The sequence below is a fragment of the Sphaerodactylus townsendi genome, linkage group LG04, assembly GCF_021028975.2.
Source record: "Sphaerodactylus townsendi isolate TG3544 linkage group LG04, MPM_Stown_v2.3, whole genome shotgun sequence".
NCBI classification, from domain to species: Eukaryota; Metazoa; Chordata; class Lepidosauria; order Squamata; family Sphaerodactylidae; genus Sphaerodactylus; species Sphaerodactylus townsendi.
The window spans coordinates 25,097,621-25,121,204 of NC_059428.1; the positions used below are offsets into that span (position 1 = coordinate 25,097,621).

A 23,584-nucleotide genomic window follows, 5' to 3' on the forward strand; every position below is an offset into this window, starting at 1 on the left:
TGTACAAAAGACTACAATGAATTAACCCATAGTATCTACCTTTCCTATTTCACTGTACAAATCAATACCTTCCTAACCTGGCTCTTTCTATGATTATCTTTTTTTAAAAAAAACAACTCCTACCCTGTTCCCCTCCTTCTCAATCACTCCAATATATGTTTCTCTTCAGTTACATCATCTTATCCAGTCAGAAAATCTCATTCTTCCCCCATTACTCAAAGTCACTTCACCTCACAAAAATATTTTCCTCCCTCCCAGCCTACCCACCCCCACCCCCACCCCCGGTTATCATTTAAAACCCACTATTAAGAACTACGTACACAATTCTCATAATTTTAGGCCATTATTGACAGATCTTACTTCACACCAACTTATTTCTCAGGAAACTCATGAGTTTTTCCAATAGGCCAAATAGCACTTCCCCATAAATATTTAAGGAAAAATGGCCATGTGGGGTGGGCAGGGAAAGGCTGAAGCCAAAATTACTGTGGTGCCACACATACAGGACTTGAGAAGAAATCAGCCTCATATCTAACTGCAGGTGTAAAGACCCCCAGATCCAATCTGCATACTAAGTGGAAAAATATATAACAGGAACTGCTAACCATAGCAGAAGATAGCCCTTGTGGGGAAAGCAGTTCTGACTTTTCATGTACCTGCATGTGATTAGAGCATGGATAACAAGAAAAAGACCACATTTGAGACACTCAATGAAACTGGAAGGTGTTCTGTGCTAAAGAGGGATGTGCTTATAGACATGGATAGCAATCCCAAGCTATCTTCCTCCTAAATAGGACGAAATATATTATCTACCCAAAGCATTTTGCCGTGCTAAGATTTTTTTTTTACTAATTAATCCTCATCCAACCCATTACTATTTCCAGATGCTCGTTTGGTGTTTAATTTTATAACTCAGCTAGTGATTCGCTCTGTCTAGTGTACAAAACAGTGGCTTTAAACACACAAAGTTGTGGAGTTTTCAGGAATGATTTGTGATCTTCAACCCCCAGTTCGAACAGTTTGCCTCCATACTGTGAGAACCTGCTTCTGAAAATCTGTATTTCAGAAGCAGTTTTCCATGGGGAAAGGGAGCTGCTGTTCAGCAAACGCAAGTCCAAGTTCTCTGTTTATATAGTGTGTTTTTTAAAAAACAACAACAACAACAACTGGCAATTGTTCATTTTTTTTATTGGAAGCTGTGCAATTTGCCAGGTTCCCCACAAAGTTTTAACCGCTGGTGAAGACAACAGAAGGAACTGAGCAATAACAGCTGGTTGCTGATGAGAGCTATGAAAACACAACTGCTCCCTGTCAGCCATATGTAAGAATAACAGGTCTTGTGGAATCAGGCCCACTTACCCTTCCAAATGCCTCTTTTTCATATTCTGTGAAAACTGATAGTGGAAGGTCACTTCAAGCAAATAGAAATATTAATAATGGCTACTTGCTGGTCCTAAGAAATTGCTTTAAAGCATTCTAAGTAACAGTGGGAGAATGTTCTTTGTTTAAAAAAATGGGCCTATGGGATGATGTCATGGTGTTTTCAGCAATTTCTAGAGGTTCTGAATTTTCTTCAGAAGTGAAGTCAGTTCTCTCTAGCAATCTCAAAAAACTCCATGGTTTTACCACAAAGTTTCCAGTAATTCCTAGACAGGAATGATGTCACTTCCAGGTTTCCCCCAGAAATAATCTCTGACTGACAGCTGCCCCCTGTGTCTCTGCCCTTTTGTTCTCCGACTGATTGCCAGGATGGGCAAGGCAACCTTAAAGTGATTAGCTTTTAAAAAATATGAATGATAGTTAACTTTGTTGGGCGAATAATTAACACAGCAGAGGTGCACAACCTGACTAAAGTGTAGATAAAGTTTTATTCATACATGATAGTAAAGAGGAGAGAGATGAGTCTTAGCTACATCATTAGCTAAGAAAGAGGGAGTGTGTGTGAATGTGGAATGTCTGAAAAGAAGCAGGCTACAGCCTTGAAAGTAGCTATCTGGAGACAGACAAGGAGTGAGACTTTATGGGCTAGAAAGTGCTGACCTCACTATCCTATCTATCTTCTTGCTCCCCCTGCAGAGCCTTGTCTCTTCTTTGTACACCAGACATTGCCTATTCCTACAGAATTTACAAGAAATGCAACTGATATTCAAACATAGTGTGACTGAATTGCTTGTTGACACGTGAATCAAACTTCTCATCTCATTGTCTGGCTTCAACAACATGCTGATCAGTTTTGGGCCTGCGCAGTTTGTATCGTTCAACTGACAGCTGTCTGTTTCTACCGGTTTTACTGAATCCATTGTTTTGTATGCCAAGGAATCTTGAGCAGGTCATATAGGTTGGTAAACATGTCGCATTAGAGCAGCTGTTCTAATGAAGATGGAGAATGAGAGTCCAGTTTTGGGCCTGCTGTTGTTTGAGGAGCATTCCACCTTCTTATGAAAAGTAACTACAGTTCCCATGAGGGAGTCTAAGAAGACACATGTGCAATTGGCTGTTGTGGTTTTTCTGGGCTGTGTGGCCATGGTCTGGTAGTTTTTGCTCTAAGGTTTCACCCACGTTTATGGCTGGCATCTTCAGAGGCATGCCACAGTGAGATACGTTTCTCTCCATGGCTCAGTGAGCAACTGGTCAAAATTTGGGTAGTTTGCTTGCTGCCTTTGCTATTAGTGAGCCCTGGGTCCATCAGCCTCAAGGGACAGAAAGGGATTCCTTACGCAAGTAAGTCTGTGAAATGTTAATGTTTTGTGTACTCAATGAATGTAAAAATAGCAGGCAGGGATTGACAGTGGCACAATGGCAGACAGGGAAGAAGCCCTAGGAAAATAATGGGTGCATGCACAAAAAGGTGTGTTTGTTTTTGTGCAGGAGAATATCATTGATTGTGAACAGTTTGCTGAGCATGGGACAGCTGTGAACAGAAGTGGCAACTGATTGGGCATCCCCCGTTTTCAAGTCTTTGATGAAAGGCTCTGTCTTTTGATAATCTTTGTTCAACTTTGGTTTTTTACAAGATTGGCATACATGCTTTTGTAAGCAATGCACCCAGTATTGTCACGGTGGCTTCAAATTCTGCTGGGTTTCTCGTTGTTATGACTATGCAGTGCAGCATGCATAAATGGAAGATACTGGGTTGAATCCAGCCAATTCTTTCACTCGGTCTCCTCCAATCCCATCCCTATTACAAACAACATGCCAAGTGGCTTTTTGTCCATGCATGGCCTTTTTTTGGGGGGGGGGGGTCGTCAAAGATGACCTCCTTTTCTCATTGTTAGAAAAGGTGGTTAAATCCAGTTCAATTACTTTATCATCTTTCCTGTCATATTTAATTTTAAATTATGCAGTGGTATAAGTTAATTATGAGCAGCCTGGGTGAAGCAGCAACAAAAAAGGCTAATGTGATCTGGGGGTGTATCAGCAGAATTATAACATCCAAACTACAAGATGTCGTAGCCCCACTGTACACATAGGTGTCAGTAGGGGGGCCGAGGGGATGGGAGCACCGGGGCACCACTCCTGCAGGTCACGTGGGGGGTACATATGGCCAGCTGCCCCCTCCTTCCCCCCCAAGAGCAAAGAGCTGGAGGACCATTGTGCTTCCTGCCACTGCTTCCTCCCCCACCAGTCTTCACCCCAGCGCCCCCTGATTCTGCCATGCCATCCTAGTATGGCTTCCACAGCCCTTCCTCATTGAGGAAGGGCTATGGAGGCTGTGCTGGGGCAGCAGAAGGCAGGGGAATCTTCAGGTTGAGGACTCCCCCACTCAGACTATCAGAGGCTCTTCAGAGTCAAGCAGAGGTCTTTCACATCACTGACAATTTTATTTTTTCTCTTCTTTTTTAACTGGCAATGCTGGAGGTGAAACCTGGGGTCTTCTATATGCCAAGTGAATGCTCTGCCACTGAGCTATGGCCGTCTCACTATACTTGCTTGCTATGTAGGAAGTAGAAAAGTATCCACAAACGATTTTTAAAAAAACACTAGAATAAGTGAGGGCAACAACAAACCAAGGAATAGAGAAAAAAAACCCAAGTATTGTATTCACAAGCTGAGGATAATAATATTCCCTCATTGATTATAAAATCCAAAACCAGGGAAGAACTCGCATGCTACTGAATAATATGATACAAAACTTCCCATATCAGACACACACAAATCCAGTTCTTCTATACAAAAATCCTAGTTCTATTGCATTTTCTTGTAATCCAAGGCAGGGTAAACTAGCATGACAAAAATCAATGTGTAAATTCAGCCTTGGATAGTAGAGTCAATGGGCTTAGAAGGATGTGACTTTCTTAAGGATTACACCGCAAGTCTACTATAATCCCAGTGTCACTATTGCACCAAAAAGGGAAGTTCCATTCATTAAGCTCTTTCCTGACATTTTAAGCCTCTGAGATCAATGCAGGCAGGGAGGGAATGGAAGCTCCACCTCTGATCTATATATATATATAAACCTTTAATGGCATAATTAAAACAGCAGCAATATACCAGAAAAATGGCGACCTCAGTGTAATGATACAATCTCCAGTACAGTTATAACCGTTTGCTGATGACAGAGCACAAAAAGTTAGCCAACGCTTCCAATACACTTGCAGAACCACAATCCAACATCGTTACCACAATTGATAGATTAATATTATCAATGGGGGGGTTTAACCACGGGTTTAGATATTTATTCCTGGCTAAACTGTGTAACGGGCAGTGTAATATCACGTGTTGGATTGATTCTTCGTAAGCTGAACTGCAGGGACAAAATCTTTCATTAAAAGGCACTTTCTGTATTCTGCCCTGAGTGGTAGCTGAAGGGAGAATATTGCACCTGGCAAGGGTCAGGGCTCGTGCAATATGGGTTCTAAGACCAAATGGAAATACTTGGCCATGGTATAGGGTTTTAATGGTATACCCAAGTGCAAGGGAGAGCAGCGTTTATTAGCCTGCTGCATCAGCTGACCATATTCTAGACCATACAATCTCTTTTTGATAGTCAGCTTTAGCTCATTGGCATTCATTAAAACCAATGCATCCAAGGATAGACCCATTTCATGGATTTTCGCCTCAACAAAGGACCACCACTCGGTTTGGCTATGAAAGAAAGAGCCTGGTAGGTAAAACTTTTGTGACAGTTGTTAAAGCACAATCGTATCCAGAATTGGAAGGTCATGCACCATGCTCTTGTATGGAGTAGATGTTGGCCCACCTCCAAACAGACCGCAGCATATGGGACTGAGTGAGGTAAGCCGGTATACTATAGAGAAAGCATGACTGAACTCTTTCCATATCGCAGCTCCATGCTTGTATCCACAGTGGGATTCCGTATAGTAATTGCATGGTGATTTTAGCATTAAATGCCTTAATGGCTGCAGGTACAAATTCATGACCTTTGGTGCGAAAATAGCGGCTAATGGCCTTGCAACTAAGTTTGCTTGATTCAATGGCCAATTTCCTTTGGGTAACCCAAGAGGAGTTATAATTAAAATGGAGACCCAGATATTTAAAATGTTTGACCTGTTCAAGCTGTTCATTATTTATTGGCCAACTAAATGGTCTCCAAGAACAAGCAAAAACCATTATTTTTGACTTTGCAAAATTAAGCGTCAGGTTATTATGACTACAATATTCAACACAGCGTGCCAGTAAGCGTTCAAGCCAGCTTTTGTATGCGGGAGAGTAATATAGCGTCATCAGCATACAAAAGTATAGGTATGGTCATATGATTCAAAGCAGGGCAGTGCGAGGAATCCTCCATCAAAAAGGAAGCCAGATCACTTAAAAAAAGATTAAATAGGGTTGGGGCCAAAACACACCCCTGTTTGACACCCCTGTTAATTGGTATATAAGGACTAAGTATACCATCAGGAGAGCATTTGACTTGACAGGTAGTGTCGTGATGTAAGGCCATTACTAGTGTAAGTAGCCTTCTGTCAATTCCTAGATTAACAAGTTTTCTCCACAGTAGATCTCTGGAGACAGAGTCAAATGCCCCCTTTAAGTCCAAAAAGGCCACAAACAGGGATGATTTGCTTCCGCTGGTGTATTTTGTGACGAGAGTCCTAAGGATCAAACAATGATCTAAAGTAGATTTCCCATGTTGAAATCCTATTTGTTCTGGGCCAATGATTTTGTTTTCTGTAATCCATGAAGAGAGTTTATTGTGCAAATATTTTGCATATACCTTGCCAGTGATGGACAATAAACTAATCGGACGGTAATTGGAAGGGAGCAAAAAATCTCCCTTTTTGAAGACAGGAATTATAATCGCATGGGTCCAATCTGATGGTACAAGAGCTGTTTGATTAACGGATGTAAAAAGAGCTGCTAGTACCGGGGACCACCAGTCAACAAAGTTCTTAAATAACTCTGGGGGGAACCCGTCGGGTCCTGGAGCCTTGTGGTCCTTTAATTTAAGCACAATTTCACGCAACAGGCAGGGAGGGAATGGAAGCTCCACCTCTGATCTATTCATATTCATTGGAACGTCTTCATATAAGCTTCCTGGGTATGCTGTTCTGGGCATGATCAGGATTGCTGAAAAACAAGGGGGTTCTGATTGTGTGGAATAAACCATATGTGTGTTTGTTGATAAGCATGTCAACAGTATACATTCACTCCAGTGAATATTCTTAGGTCAGTAGCAGATCTGGCCACTATGATCCCACTTGCTACTCCCTTTTGTGCATTCATACTTGTTTATAACATCTGTATAGGGTTTATTTATAACCTCTGTATAGCCTCAGTCAAGCAGCTCTGGGGCACATGCTAGGGCTCTTAGGTACCCAAGGAACTCCATATGAGGAGAAGCTTCTGCATTCATTTCAGTGTTAAAGAAGCTCTGCCTTCCTAATAAAAATACACATGTGGGATTTTCTCAACCCCAAAGTGAATAGAGCCCCTGCTCAAAAGGAGCTTCATGTGGACAATTAATCCCCATGGAGTTTTCTATTGGCATTAAAAGAACAGACTGTGCAGAACTGACAGATATCATCTGCCACCTGGTGGGAGTGGATGGAGGGTCTTACCATGCACAAATTGAGGCCTAGGCCTCAACAGTCTAGCGTTGACATCAATTCCAGAAGTAGCATCATTTCGCCAACATCATGGGGGACACTCTGGAATTTGGGCAAAATCTCCATGTTAGAAGCTGTTTTTAACATTGATTTTTGCCCAAATGCCAAAGTGTCATCCCATGTCATCGACAACGTGATGACATCACTTCCGGAAGTGATGTTATACAGGCGTCAATACCTAGGTTTCATTTGCATCTGCTAAGAACTCCCATGTCTGGCTGAATGGTGCCAGTGGGGGAGGGGAGCTCAAAATCGGAGATCGCCCCTCCCCGGCGATGGTCTCACAATCCTAATTCTGTGGGATTCCATTTGCAGATTGTTCATTGTGTAAAGATTTTGTGTAAAAACCTAGTAAGCAGGATGTACACTACGTGATGATGTATAACTTCTTTGTATGTATATTATATAAAATAGCAACAGCAACCAAAAAACATGCCAGACCTCTATTTTTAATCAGGACTGTGTCTCAGCATGCACCTGAGCCAAAAATATACATAAAATTAGGTATTCCGACTTGGTTCAGGCACATATCAACAACCACAAAAATTACTCCTGGAATTCCACAAATAAGCAAAAGTTCTAGAATTTTGGGAATGTTTTGGGCTTCAGGGAAGTAAAAACTTAGCCAGGATTCTTCCCCACCCCAATGGCCCTTTAACATTTTTTTAAAGAGAAAAGGGGGGAGGAAGGTCTGACTTATTGAGCTGACTGACATCAACCCACTGGCATCAACCACATCACAGCCCGCCCACAGGCTCTTGTTTCTGTTTGTGGCAATCAGTGGAATCCATCTGGGCCCTGACAGCTGGAGAAGAACTGCTGGACTGTTCCATGGGCCCCTAGCTGCCACCAGCCATTCTTCAGCTATCATGATCCAGGAAGACTCCATTGGCTGCTGCCCAAGAAGGAAGAGCCTAGAAGTAGCTGTGAAACAGACCTGGAGAGCCTCCAGTGAGCCAGTGGGCCTTTCCCCACTTACCTTAAGCCCCGCGCTACTCTCCTCAAGTAGCGCGGGGTCCTGGGGCACTCCCCACGACAAGGGCGGCGACAGCGCAGCCGCCCCAAAGCTGCCGCTGTCGCGCCCCCTCAGTGCGCGGCATCCCTGGCGCTGGAGAAAACGGCGGCTTTTGATGACCCCGCGCAGAGCGCAGGGTCGTGGGGACACCCGGGCGCGCAGCATGGGGGGGAACAGGGAGAGTGGGGAAGCGCCCAGTGCCTGCCAGCCTGGTAAGTCAAACCTTTCTTCCTTGATTCTCTTTAAAAAGGTGAAAGGAAATGGCCTTGGGGGTGGGGGGATTTCCTTTTTAATTATAGGATGAGTTTCTTTACAGGGCGTGCTTTTGGGGTGCTAGCATTCCAGAATCCAAAAATTGTGCTAAAAAGTAAACTAAAAAGTAAAATATATACACACACCAAACGTCCAGTGTACTGGGACGCATGTCCCGAAGAAGCCGCCGAACCCAAAAATTAAATAGAAAGATTTTGTCGTGCGCACTTTTATTTTTAACTCTGAATTTTACCGTCTTCCATGATAGAATCCTGTACGAATGCATCACTTCTACCGACAGTTTACTTATGTCTGATCGCTGTTGACAGATTTCAGAAAAACAATTGTTTGAAAACATTACTGATGAATTTTTAAAGTCTTGTCCGGAAGGACCATGTTTCATTTCTCTGTAATGTGGACAGCAGCTTGATAAACGGGTTTGCAGCACCGTATATAGAGAGCCGTATAAAAGCAGCGTAAAACAAAAGTGTTTTTTACATGGCCTGCTAGATGTAACAAGGAATGCAATGCAGTAGATTGGTAACCAATTTCAGCTTAATTTCAGAAAATGAGAGACGCTTATAAATCCTCATTAACTTCTCCATTCCTTTTTTATGTCTATTTTTTTTTCTCGTTGTGCTGTGAAGTTGTCTATGGATATGGCTAATAACCCTACTAAATAACCCTCTCATGAATAGGCTTTATGGGGTTTTTTAATTACTGTTTTAGGACTGTCATCAGCTGTTGCAGCTTCCTCAAAAAAAAAGTAAGTAGAACTTTGTTTTTCCTTCCTGATTTTGAAGGGTAAATTTTGGCCAGAATTTCTCCTCCCAGACTTAAGGTTTTTGTTTTTGTTTTGTTTGAAGGTGGATGAGGGACCATCTGTTAAGCAAAACTTCTCAGTTAAGAGATAATTGGCTTGATCCTAAATAGTCAGAGGACTTATTTATTTATCATCTTCCTTTCTCACCGAGGTTGAAGACAAATGACACAGTGTAGGTCAATACAGTCACTTCTAATAAGCAATGTAGTGGGACCAAACCATACGCATGATGTTTTAAGCAAGGCAGAAAATTATACCGCGTAAGAAAAAAACAATGTAGTGAGAACTGGATAAGGCATATAGCAAACAGATAATACATACTGCACATAGTGGTGTAGGCTACAGCCCAATTCCCTTTATCAAGCGCCTTCCCAAGCTATTCCATATAATTGTATTATCTCCACTATAATATAGCCTCTTGAACAATTCTGTTTTATACAGCAGAAGCATGGGAACCTTTCTAACCTCCTCAGGGAAGCCATTCCACAAGACGGGGGGCGCCACATTACGTGTATGTGTACAGGCAGTTGTTGATCTTATCCATTTGCAGAGTAGCACCTGCTTTGTTTGTGTTAGCCAGTACCTTGAAGTAAACCCAGTAACTGAAGAGCAGCCATTAGAGGAACTGCAGAATGGGTATGTTATAAAGGGTCCAATAGCTGAGCTGTGGCAATATGTACCAACTGGATTCTCTGAGCTGATATCAAGGGCTATTGTGCATGACAATAGTTTAGTCTTCATCTCACCATGGCATTGGATCCAGGTAGTCAGATCAGCTGAATCATGGAAGGGGCCATCTTCCAGGCTTTAGAAAGAAACCTATAGAGCTCTGTGGGCAACAAGCTTTAGAACAAAGGACAGAACTGTTAGGCCCGATCATCTTTGAAATCAGTACTTAAAGATGCTCGGATCTGTTAGAGTCCTGCACAGTGATGCTGCCTGATTTGTAGAAGGAAGAAAGCTACTGGATGTGCATCGTTTTGCTGGATGGACTTTTTGTATACAAAAGGGTACAGGATGAGGTTCAGAACTTTAGCTACGATCCAACAAGAAGTGAAGCATGCTCAGTTCCATTGAAATCAGTGGGTTGTAGTGTTCCCAGTTGTGTTAATTTGTGGCCAACGTGACCACGCTTCAGCCGCTGTTAATCAGTGTTAAGACCTGCTTATTTCAGCATTTGCTTAAATCGCTGAAATTGACTGCGCTTAAAATTTGCTTTAACTTTGGTTGGATCACACTCCCTTGCATCCAGCTCCTAGGAGACCAGATCTGTATGGACAGCCCCAGTTCAGACAGAACCGATTGCTCACTGAGGGACTGCAGCGCCAAAATCCATTCTCTCCTACCTCAATAGGCAATTGGTGCTGTCAGAGCTAATAGAATCAAACATTTGTCTGGCTGGCACCAATGTGTAAATGTTGTTTATCACAATAAGTGACGATTTTAGGAACCTTGGAACCTTGTTCTTTGCCTAAGTAAAGTATTAAAATCAGTAGGAAATCACAAAATCAGTGGCCATAAAATGAATGTACAGCTGAAACATGTATCAACAATGAATATTTAGTTAGAGGACAATCTAGTCAGAGTAAAGGAATTTTAAAGGTCCCATTGATCTAACACACTTAAATCTCCCAACAGGGTTTAAAAGTGCTTGGGAATGGACCTAGGTCCATGGTGGCGAACCTTTGGCACTCCAGATGTTGTGGACTGCAATTCCCATCAGCCCCTTCCAGCATGGCCAATTGGCCATGCTGGAAGGGGCTGATGGGAATTGTAGTCCATAACATCTGGATTGCCAAAGGTTCGCCACCACTGACCTAGGTGGTTCTCTTGGCTAGTTTTTCATTAACAAATTACCCAGCACTCATGGGTTCCCCATAGAAGTTAAGTCTGTATATCAGGGGGTCTTATCAGCTACCAGAAGCTCACTGGCTGTTGTGTAGCCGTTTGTACATCCCTTAGAAGATATGGGGAAAGAATGCAAAAAGATCAGTTCTGGGCTTTAAAAAAAACAAATTGAAATATAAAGCTTTTATTTCATAGGATTTTCCCCAGTGCTGCTTAGCTAATAGCTTCGTTTCTTATGCTCTTCCTAATCCATGTTCCGTTTGTAGGACAGAGCAAAACTTGGGAACATGATGGTAAGGGGGCAGGACAGAGGACACTGGGATATTTTTCATCACTCAGAAGTAGATATTGAAGACAAGTTTGGTGATCTCTGCCCTATACAGAAACCTCAATATAGACAACAGGCAAAACATACATCAAAAGTTGCAGAAAATTTTACACACCCCAATTGCATCGAAATCCTTCTTTTGAGGATGAAGGGTGCGGTGGTGACACAAGCTTCGGGAAACACTGAGCATTATTTGTAGTAAAACACAAACACACTTACTGGTGTGCTGCAATTATGATTTTTCAAACTTGCGTCTCAGTTTTCTTTTTATCTAAGGATTTGGTCCATTTTCGGCCACGTTCCATACAGGGGAGCTGCTCCTTGATGCCCTATTTAAGGAATATTGACTTATCTCTACAGGTCCACGTGTGAATTAAATTTATTTATTTGTCTGTTTAACTTATAGGCTGCCCTTCTCTATATGGGTTCAAGGTGGCTTACAACAGTCAGTTAGGTAAAATGATAAAATCAATAAATAGTACATTCCATCCACATCTCAACACCATTAACATCAGCTGAGGGGGAATAAGACACCATCAGTACCTACGTTATAGACAATTATCTCCCATAAAATCAGAACCATTCATACCACACAAGAAAAGGGGAAGGGGAGAGGGAAAGGGAGAATGGAAAGGGGAGGGGAGGGGAGGAGAAGGAAAAGGGTTGCCGATGTCCAGAGGTGGGATCCAGCAGGTTCTCACAGGTTCCCGAGAGTAGGTTACTAATTATTTGTGTGTGCCGAGAGGGGGTTACTAATGGGTGATTTTGCCACGTGATTTTTGCCTCAGTTACACCCCTCCTCTCAGCAGTAGCGCGCAGAACTTGAAGCAGTCTAGCAGGAGGTGCACCGGCGTGCGTGGCAGCCTGCGCCTGCGTGCATTCGTTTCCTGCCCAAGGACCAGTACAGCGGCTGTGTCCTTGCCACAGCCCCGCCCAGGAATGCCCCGCCCCAGGAATGCCCGGCCATGCCCCCGGCGTGCCCCGCCCAGCCCCATTGGCGCTACGCCGCAGTTTGAATCCCACCACCACCACTAAAATTTTTGGATCCCACCACTGCCTATTTCCCCCTCTCCCCTATTCCACAAGCCTTCAAATTTACATTTCCAGGAATGTAAAGGGTTATATGACAGATAGCGTGGTAGAATGGTTAAGAGTTTCAGACTCTAACCTGGAGAGCTGGATTTGATTCCTCACACCTCCACATGAAGCCTGCTAGGAATCCTTGGGCCAGTCACAGTTCTCTCAGAACCCTCTCAGCCCACCTGGAGGAAGGCAATAGCAAACCACCTCTGAACGTCCCTTGCCTTGAAAACCCTGTGGAGTAGCCCTAAGCTGTGACAACAGCATTTTCCACCACCATCAAGGAGATTCATTCATTGCACACAAATGGAATTATTCCCACCAATACAAACACATGCCATCGATGGATATAGCTCTATACAGCATCACATAAGTATTTCCTAAACCAGTGTGCTGTAGTGGTATAGTATCTGGGAATCCCCACCCTGCCACAGAAACTTGCTGGGTGAAGGGATACCAGGGTTGTGATGTGGAGAAAGACCTTTGGTACACCAGATGTTATGGACTACAATTCCCATCAGCCCCTGCCAGCATGACTAATTGACCATGTTGGCAGGGGCTGATGGGAATTGTAGTCCATAACATCTGGAGTGCCAAAGGTTTGCCACCACGGAGATAGGCAGTGGTGACCCACCTCTAAAATCGCTTGCCTTGAAAACTCCTGCAGGTTCTCCATAAGTCTGTTGTGACTTAATGGCAAAATAATAATAACAATTAAAAAACAAAGGAGCTGGCCATTTCAGTTGAGGAGTCTTAAGGATGACCTTCTACTATAGAGATCTCAGGGGCATAAGGCCCCCTGGCCACTGTGTCAGCTGGGCTGTATTTGCCATGCATCTATTTCAGGAGCAAAAAAACCAGACAGACAGGGTTGGATTCTCTTCTCACTTGCTATGCAATTGCAAGAACGATGCTGAAATTCTCAAGTCACAATTTCCCAGAATAGTACTCCTGCCTTCAGTGGAAATGTTCAAGGGATGGTTTTGGACTGTTGCTGGAAACAGCAGAGCTGGAACCAACTGCTTAATTAGAAATCCATACTAAATATCTCTGATTCAGCAGCATACACTTCCTGGAACAAAGCAGGCAAATGAACAATTTCAGTCTCGTTCTTTTGCTCGTCTTCTCCCCTTTGATCATGAATCATAACTAGAGCACTTACATAAAATTACATTTGTCAGTTTGCCTGAGAAACGTAGCCTCGGAGGCTTTATCCACAAAGAGCAGGCCATTATCACTCACGCCCCAGCTGAAAGTCCTGGCTTTTGAGTTGCAGGGGCAGACAAGCAATTACATTATCTGCAGTCGCAATCTAATACAAATTTAACAGCCTCAAAAATTAGGCTTGGGTCAATTCCATTTAGAAATAGTTTCCAAAGCTCAGTAATTAGCTGGCAAAGATTTGCAGAGGACCCACCAAGAGCGTTCATGAAAGGCAACAAGGAGGAGGGAAGAACAAAGTAAGATGTTCCAAAGGAGATGAGCCGTAAAGGTGCCTCCCTTGTATGGAAAAGAGTTTTGAGTGAGTTGGCCTCAAAAGAAGGTAAGAGCGGGGTTGTTGGGTTTAGATCAGAGAGCCATCTAGTACAGCAGTATGATTCCAAAAAGCATTCAGACACAATATCAAGGTGACAGTTTACCTTGTTGTTGGCTTATTGTACGAATTCACATTCTGTCTATCAAGCCCTCCAAAGTTGATTTCCTTTCTCCTTGCTGATTGAGGGTAACAGGCTTCTTCTCCCCCAATCTTCTGATTACACACACACACACACACACACACACACACAATATGAATGGCCATGAAATCTTAATGGACTCCCCAGGTTCAAAAACAGCCTGAATGCTAGAAGAGTTTGGGTTTAGGCCTCTCCTTTCTCTCCTATAAGTAAACTCAAGGTGACTTACAAACTCCTTTCCCTTTCTCTCCCCACAACAGACACCTTGTGAGGTAGGTGGGGCCAAGAGAGTTCCAAAGAACTGGGACCATTCCAAGGTCGCTTAGCAGCGTTCACGTGGACAAATGGGGAATCAAACCTGGTTCTCCAGATTTGAGCCCGCCAACACTGCACCTCACTGGCTGGAATAGGAATCGGGGGGGGGGGTGCTATTGAGGTAGGTAGGTGGGAATTAGGCTTAGTGATTCGGCTGTGCCAAATCACAAAAAGAGCCGAATCGCACACAATTCGGCCAATTTGGCTTACAAGCCGTCCAAATGCAAGCTATTCCGATAGGCTCGTATTGATTCGGCACCACCGAATATTTTCGGTATTGCTCAACCCTAGTGGGAATAAAAGGGGCTTTGCCAGGTTCCAAAATTCCATGGAGTAGATCTGGAGAACAGTCTTGTCTGAGGTGATTGTGTAAAGTGAAGCTTGCAGCTGGCTTATAGCTCCCCCTGGTGGAGTTTTCAAGGCAAGCAACCAAGCAGAGGAGGTTTGTCATTGCCTGCCTCTGCAGTCTTCTTTGGAGGTCTCCCTTCCAAGTACAGTCCCAGAGTTCCAAGTATAGTCCCAGATTTGACAAGCTTGGTCTACACTAGACCATTTCACACCCCCTGATGTGATTGCCTATGGCATATTACACTGGACGACTATTTAACCTAGATCACATGGTCATGATACATCTAAAATTAAGCAAGTTGTCCCACGGAATGGGCTTAAATGAGACAAAAGCAATTAATAGCGCAGTCCTAAACAGTTACATCCTTCTAAGCTGTGGTTGCCAACCTCCAGGTGGCACTTGGGGATCTCCTGCTAGTACCACTGATCTCCAAATGACCAAGATCAGTTCCCTTGGAGTAAATGACTGCTTTGGAGGGTGGACTGTATGGCATCATACCCTCCCCAGACCCACCCTCTCTATGCTCCACTCCCAAAATATCCAGGCTTTTCCCAAACCCAGAGCTGGGAAATCTAGAGCTCCAGCATGGTATAGTGGTTAAGAGTCGCAGACTTTAATCTGGAGAACCAGGTTTGATTCCCCACTCTTCAACATGAAGCTTGCTGGGCGATCTTGGGCTAGACACAGGCTTCTTCTGCACATGCAGAATGATGCACTTTCAATCCACTTTCACAATTGTTTGCAAGTGGATTTTGCTATTCCGCACAGCTGCAAAGTGCATTGAAAGTGGATTGAAAGTGCATTATTCTGCATTTGTGGAAAGGGCCACAGTTCTCTCAGAACTCTCTCAACCTCACCTACCTCACCAGAGGTGTAGCAAGGGGGAAAATCACCCAGTGCACTGGTGTATCCTTTGCCCCTGTCCTGCCCTGGAATGCCCTCGTCCCACCCCACCCCCACCACACCCCCGGAACGCCGTCACCACACCCCCACAGGGGTGCATGCCCAGTGCATTGCGCACCCCCATCTCCCTTGGAGCTACGCCTCTGTACTTCACAAGGTGCCTATTGTGGGGAGTGGAAAGGAAGGAGTTTGTAAGCTGCCTTAAGACTCCTAACAGGAGAAAAAGCAAGATATAAATCCAAACTCCTCCTCCTCTTCTATTCTAAACCAATTGCCAGGATTCCATTTTGAGGCAGTAAACCTCTGAATTCCAGTGCTAACAGGTAACATCAGGGAAAGGCTTCAGCTTCTATGCACTCCAGAGTAACTGTTTGGCCAGTGGCCATTGTATAAGATAGGATGGTGGACTAGGTGGACCACTATTCTGATGCAGCAGGGCTCTTTCCAATATTCTTGTGATTGCCCTGTAATTTATCTGGATCATTTCCCTTATGTTTATATTATGGACAGCTATAAAGGTACGTGGAGAGAGGGACAGGACCTGTAATTTTGCTTGGTGTGTACCTGTTTAATTCACACCTTACTGCTACACTTTTATGCAGGTGCTAGAACTGTACGTTCCAGCTTGAGGAAACTGAAATTTAAAACTCTAATTTCGTACAGTGAACAATAACATCTCTTGGCTGCTAAGGAAATTGAATGCAGGGCCTTTTTTTTAAACTTTTGGCTTTAAACTTATGGGAAAAACACAGCCATTTAATATAAGATATCTCAGTTGCACTTTATCACCGCATTGTAAACGTGACCAGAGAAGGGAACTGTTTTGAATTTGTTTACAAAAATCATATCGTTCTTATTTAAGAGCTAAGCCGTAAAGATGTCATTCCTAAACTGGAGGAGCAATTTCCCCCCCTAATTTGAAAGTAAGCCCGTTTCCTCCTATTTAACAGGGATGTTGCCATATGCAAATGAGAGGTTTATTTAGTGCATGGATAAAAACAGCTTTCTTTAAAGTCCTCATTCCTTCTAACATCTTAACAGCTGTGCAGTTTCTTACAAGATATGTTTTATCGTTTCAAGAAATGCTGTTAACCTCGCAGTTTTAAAACTGAATGAACAAGGCCTCTTGGACAAATTGAAAAACAAATGGTGGTACGACAAAGGAGAATGTGGCAGCGGGGGAGGTGACTCCAAGGTTAGCCTCAATGTCACCACAAGCGGGTAAACAGTATGTCGAGTAATGGGCGCATCTGCTGGGATTCTTTCTTTCCCTGTCAGGACAACCTTGACCATGTCTCATGGCACTTCTAATAATCCCCCAAAAGCAAAGTCCAGATGTATGCAATTACTGTCAAAGCAAAAATATTTGCATTCTTGGGCGTCCTTCAAGCCAGACTGATTAGCAAGGGTGTCCAAATTGTGGATTTCTCTTCTTATTCCCCCAAAACTTGCTGCTATTTCATCTTTTTAAGTTTTTCTTCTGCTTCCAGAACAGAGATTTCACTCCAAAGGCAATAGGAGCAGAAGACTAGTTGAGGTTAGTGATCAGGTTGAGGATATGGGTGATCTTTAGAAAACTTGCTGGATGACTCAGGACTGGCTGCACACACAGCACACACTCACAACATATAGGGTGGTTGTACAGATAAAATGGAGGAGGAATGGTGATGTTATAAAGTATTTATAAACTGAAGACAAACAATGTAGTGTAGACAGCCCCTAAGATGAAACTGTTTAAACTAGGAATCGCCAACACAAGTCCTTGGCCAAATCTAACTCCTGGAAACGTATCAAAAGTATCAGATTAGCCTGTGCACTCCCACACATGCCAGCTGGGTGACCTTGGGCTAGTCACAGCTTCTCGGAGCTCTCTCAGCCCCACCCACCTCACAGGGTGTTTGTTGTGAGGGGGGAAGGGCAAGGAGATTGTAAGCCCCTTTGAGTCTCCTACAGGAGAGAAAGGGGGGATATAAATCTAAACTCCTCTTCTTCCTCTTCCTCTTCCTCTTCCTCTTCCTCTTCCTCCTCCTCCTTCTTCTTCTTCTTCTTCTTCTTCTTCTTCCAGCTCTCATCCTAAAGATGAAAGCATTACATACAGCAGTGGTTCTCAACCTGGGGGTCGGGACCCCTTTGGGGGTCGAATGACCCTTTCACAGGGGTTACCTAAGACTCTCTGCATCAGTGTCTCAATCTGTAAAATGGATAAATGTTAGGGTTGGGGGTCACCACAACATGAGGAACTGTATTAAAGGGTCGCGGCATTAGGAAGGTTGAGAACCACTGACATACAGGGAGATCCAGCTGTAGCAATGGGACTTGCTCACTGCTTATGTTAAAACATTGCCAGTGTGGTGCTAAATCTCACCCTTTGTGTCCTCCTCAAAATGGCCTGCCTAACAGACAATCTGAGCCTCACTCTTGTCTTAGGTGTTTGCAGTGGGAGAAGGAATCAGCAAAGCATACATACCCCCCTTTTTTTGCTGGCAGGAAAAAAACCACCCTTCCACTAACATGGTTAGGATGCAGCATATTGTGTTTAAACTGTAACTTAGGCCCCTTTCCGCACACGCAAAATAATGCGTTTTCAAACCACTTTCACAATTGTTTGCAAGTGGATTTTGCTATTCCGCACAGCTTCAAAGAGCACTGAAAGAACTTGGGTGCTGTGTGGTTTCCGGGCTGTATGGCCGTGTTCTAGCAGCATTCTCTCCTGACGTTTCGCCTGCATCTGTGGCTGGCATCTTCAGAGGATCCTCTGAAGATGCCAGCCACAGATGCAGGCGAAACGTCAGGAGAGAATGCTGCTAGAACACGGCCATACAGCCCGGAAACCACACAGCACCCAAGTGATTCCAGCCGTGAAAGCCTTCGACAGCACTGAAAGAAGTTTGAAAGTGCATTATTCTGCATGTGTGGAATGAGCCTTAGATGTATCTATAAGTTACATACCCGATGGTGATGAGAAATTTGAAAACACGGAGGCCTATCCACACTGTGTGATACACAATTTAAACATAACGTCACCGAATTCCCTGGAACTAGATTGTCAGAGAGAATGGGTAGTTTTGCAGCCAAAGTTGTTTGGTGCTGATGTACAGTTTTGTGAAGGCAATAAATGGGGGAGACAATGCCTTGCTTTTTCATTAACACCCCCCCCCCAAAAAAAAAGAAGAAAGGGGAAGGCCGTGGCCAGCCAGATGCCTCTGAGAAGCTCCAAGTAAGGCATAAATGCAACATCAGCTTTCCCCCACCAACTAGCATTCAAAAGCACATTGCTTCCAAACGTAAGAGATCTGTGCAGCCACTGTGGCTAATAGCTATTGGTAGACCATGTTGTTAGCATAGCCAATTTCCAATTCCAAAGCCTTTATTGGCATTATAAATTACAGAGTTAGTAAAAAGGGGCATTTATCTACTAACTGAGACATTAAAATACTAAAATACATTAAAACAACGTTGAACATTCACAACATTCATGCACACATAAAATAATTTAGCCGTTACTACTATGTAGGCAATGATTGCGCCTGACCAAATAGTTCCTCAAAAAACTTGCAACATTCTCACATACGAGATCACAGGAACCGTTGAGTAGAAAATTCATAACAGATGGTAGCCTGACATCGTTTGAGCTCTCTATCAATGGACAGATGTATATAGAGCGTAACGACTCGTACATTGGACATTCCAATAGTACATGTTGAACAGTCTCAACAACGGCCATATTACATTGACATAACCTGTTCTCATATGGAGTGTTATTATACCTGCCAAGAGTCATAGCGTTAGGCAGAGCGTTAAAACGAGCCAAAGTGTACATTCTGCGTTGTTTGGGATTGCACAAAATGTACAAATAGTTGGCACAATGGTCTGAATTAGCATAGCTTTTAAAGACATCTAGGCTAGATTACAGACATAATCCTAGTTCTGGACGGATCCAGCTAGACCAACCTCCTGTTCAAGGCAGGAAATTAAAAGGCACTTCTGAGAGGTGGAAATCCAGCTTCTACTCTTCAACAAAGGAAGAGCCCCACCCCTTTGAGTCAGTGAATTCCCAGTTATTTATGGATTGTGTGAACCAGGGCTTTCTTACCTCTTTCCTGAATCACCGTTGAATTACTGTCCACAATCAGATCACTTTCTCTACTAGGTAGCCATACACAACCGTTGTTCATATCTATGTAAGCCAATAGTTTTGGGTTCACAGTAATTGCACACCGCTTGTTCAGTGCTCTCCCCAGCAGTATGTGCCCGTTACCTGAAGCGATGGAGCAGGTCCCAGTTCTATGTCTGTCTGTAACCCTGGGCCAACTGTACACGACATAACAGCCACTGTGGCTTCCGCTCCGTCACTTTGCAATGCGATTCTATGTAGTTTGACTTGAATAACATAAAATAACATATATAATGTTATTTATGTTATTTTCCACGTGAAGAACTCCTGTAAACCTTGCCGTTTTGAAACTCAGTGAGGCAGGCGTCTTAGACAAGCTGAAAAACAAATGGTGGTACGATAAAGGTGAATGTGGACCCAAGGACTCTGGAAGTAAGGTCAGTCGCTGCAGTTCGGGACCTAATATTGTGTTCGCAAGGGAGTAATGGTCACCCAGGGATGCTTATAATTAAGCTGTTGGACAGTAGTCATTGTAGTAGACAACTCAAGCCTTCCCTCCCAACCCAAAGAGGAAACGTACATATATATAAATTTGTAACTGAAAGCCCTGCAGCTCCCAAAATGTATCCCATCTATATTAATGCCATTTAATGCTTCATCCCTCAAATGAGCCAAATACAAAGCCCCCAAGATGCTTCTGGAAGTGCTTCAAAGTGCTCAGGGTCATACTTGGCAAGAGCACAGAGGTTCTATATACCATCTTCTTCTGGCTTAGGACCACTTACAGTCAACATGGTGCTGATGATTGCCCTTCGCAATAGCCCCGAGATCAGCAGACATCTCATAATATATTTTAAAACAAGGGTTGCTACCTTCAGGTGGGGGCTGGAGATCAGCACCACTTATACATTTATTATTGACTTATTTAAAATGTGTATTGCACTTTCCCTGGAGAGAATGGCTGTTTTGGGAGGTGGACTGCATGGCGTCCTACCTTACCACGGTCCCTTCCCTTTCTAAAACCCCACGCTCCCAGGCTCCACCCTGGATCCAGAGTTGGCAAGTGTAATTAAAACAGCTCTGATGACTCCCTCACTAGTTATTTGTGGTAGCGCTATCATGACTCATTTGTAAATGCAAAGCAAATGGTTTCAGAGGTCAGCCATGCTGGTCTGCTGTAGAAGAGCTAGATTCGCATCTAGTAGCATCTTAGAGACCACAAGATTTTGAGGGATGAACTTTCAAGAGTCAAAACTTCCTTCACCAAGGGAGAGTTCCTTCAAGGACGGTGGGCAGTGCTTCCATGTAAGATGACTATATTGCCCTTCTCCTTTAATATTAAGGCCCAACCCCCCCCCCCACACACACACACATACACACACTTAACCCTGAAAACATTTTGTTAATCTTACCAGCTCTCAGGCCAATTACAATATTTCCCCTTCCCAGAGTGTGGCCATGTGAAAGACCTTCTTGATTATTTTGTTCTTGCCTAGCTGAATATTATCTTTTCAAATTAAACTATTATACCAAACATGCTGGCTAATCTTCATGCTGGTGAACTTCAAAATAGTTTAGAACAAGAACACTGACTACTGTAGCTTTAAAATGTCTGTTATTAATGGCATTGCTTACTTAATGTCCCATATAATGCCTTATCCTGACAATGTTTTTGGCCCAAAGAATTATGATAAAATATGAACTAGGCACATTTTCTTGATAACCAGAAAATGTTGAATGTGCAACTGGATGCCCCAACAGTAAATTCTTTCAACATAAGATACTCTTGATCAAAAATATTGACTTATTACAAATATTTCCTTTTTAAAAATAAAACAATAATCCACTTGATTATTTAACTTTATTTTAAGTTATCCGACTTTATGACTATTGTTGTTAATGTTGTGATTCACCTAGAAACCTACAAACTCAGTGATGTAAAGGTGTACCTTATATCCCCCTTCACTGACAACAACCCAACTGGTTGTCTAAATTCAGGGAACTCCACGAGGAACTTGACTTTTATTAAAAAGACACTGTGCTAGAACCAGAGACAACTTTCCATTGAATCTTCTTCCAACAAAGGAAGTGTTTCTCTTCTGAAAAAAAAGTCTTACAGAAAAGAGTAATTGAATAATTGAATTGAATAACTGCCCTTTCATTGAATAATTGAATTGAGTAATTGCCCTTCATGTATTCTGGAAGAGGCTCAGTACCTTTCATATGATGCCCCAGACTCGAGTTTGAAATGTGACAGGGCAACCCTGAACAGAGTAACACCCTTAAAAAAAAAGAGTTTAATTCTATTTAAGATTGTGCTGGAAGCCTGCTATTTAACTAAACCAGGCCAAGCTACATACTTCATATGAAAGGAACCCCATCAGAAACAAATGATTTTCAGAAAGCTGTTTAATTATCTTCCAAGATTCCCTCACACTCGGGGCACCCTGAAGTGATAGTCCAAAGAGCGGAAATAGATAAGCTTTATTGATGCTGCAGTTAATAGCAGCAACCTGTTTCACAGCCATTCATTACCAAGGGACTAATTGCATCTTAAAATGCTGGTAATCTTCCGTAAGGAAGGAATGGCCCCTTTTCTTATAAAGAATGTCATTTGTTTATATGTTTGTCAGTTCTGCAAATCTGGAGAGGCCCAGTTATCTCAAAGATGTTTGTCTGGGGCTGTCTTGTTGTTGCTTCTAGTTATTTCAAGGAAACTGTTTACTCATCATGTCTGTACTTCTCATACTGTACTGTTCGTTTGCTAATATGCTTGTGCCTTGTGTCTGCATTCTAACGCTGGCCCTTCTGTCTCCCCCAGGACAAGACGAGCGCCCTGAGTCTCAGCAACGTTGCAGGCGTCTTCTACATTCTGGTTGGAGGCCTGGGCTTGGCTATGCTGGTGGCATTGATAGAGTTCTGTTACAAATCCAGGGCCGAGGCGAAAAGAATGAAGGTGGCAAAGAGTGCACAGACTTTTAACCCAACTTCCTCGCAGAATACCCAGAATTTAGCAACCTATAGAGAAGGTTACAACGTATATGGAACCGAGAGTGTTAAAATTTAGGGGTAGGACTTAGGGCCTACTAACAGTGAGTGGGTGATGTTCCATCTTGTCATGCGGTGTTGTGACCTGTCTGTCCAGTGGTGGTAACTGCTTGCTTCTCAAGAGAGCTGCCTCTTTTGAAAATGATAATAATAATAACTGGTTCCGTTAATTTTGGCTGCAGATGTTTAGTATATCTACTCATATGCTACTCATAGACATCTGCATTGAAAGTGGTCTGATTTTTTTTTAAAAAAAATAGTGCATCAATATAAAAGTATATTTTTGATACTATAGGGAGTTTATAGATCAACTTGGATCTTTACACTTGGTTGAAATTTAAGATTTTGCAGTCCAACTATAATTTTTTGAAAAATCAAAGATAAGGTTTCCTGATGGAGCCCCGGAGGAAAGAGAGAGCAGGTGTTTTTAAACTATTGAATTTCTTTCACCTCATATGAACCTGCGGCTTTCAGACAAAATTTCAGGAACTACAATTCCCATCAGCCCCTACCAGCATGGCCAATTGGCTGATGGGAATTGTAGTTCCTGAACATCTGGAGAGCCACAGGTTCCCTACCCCTGACCTAAAGAAGGATATCATCTATCAAAAGAGGAGCACCCCATAGCCTGACTGGGGATGGTTCCAGTTACAAGCGGTCCATAGTGAACATTAACAGAACTTTATGAACTGAGAGCAGAGCCTCCCACTATGAATGCCACCCAGTATAGGAATAACAAGAAAAACGGCCGATTTGTTTTACCGCA

General features: G+C 43.1%; 1 protein-coding gene across 6 annotated transcripts in view; it reads left to right on the forward strand.

Moving 5' to 3' along the window:
- Positions 1 to 23,584, forward strand: part of GRIA4 (glutamate ionotropic receptor AMPA type subunit 4) — a 265,515-nt gene that overhangs the window by 233,621 nt on the left and 8,310 nt on the right. For 2 of the 6 annotated variants that reach the window (XM_048493587.1, XM_048493589.1), the window contains exons 14-15: positions 16,737 to 16,851; positions 22,592 to 22,726. In XM_048493587.1, the coding sequence (XP_048349544.1) occupies positions 16,737 to 16,851; positions 22,592 to 22,726 (250 nt within the window). Of the gene's footprint in view, positions 1 to 9,063; positions 9,101 to 16,736; positions 16,852 to 20,092; positions 20,208 to 22,591; positions 22,840 to 23,584 lie in introns of those variants that run through there. The other 4 variants (XM_048493588.1, XM_048493591.1, XM_048493592.1 and 1 more) reach the window with 4 other exon arrangements.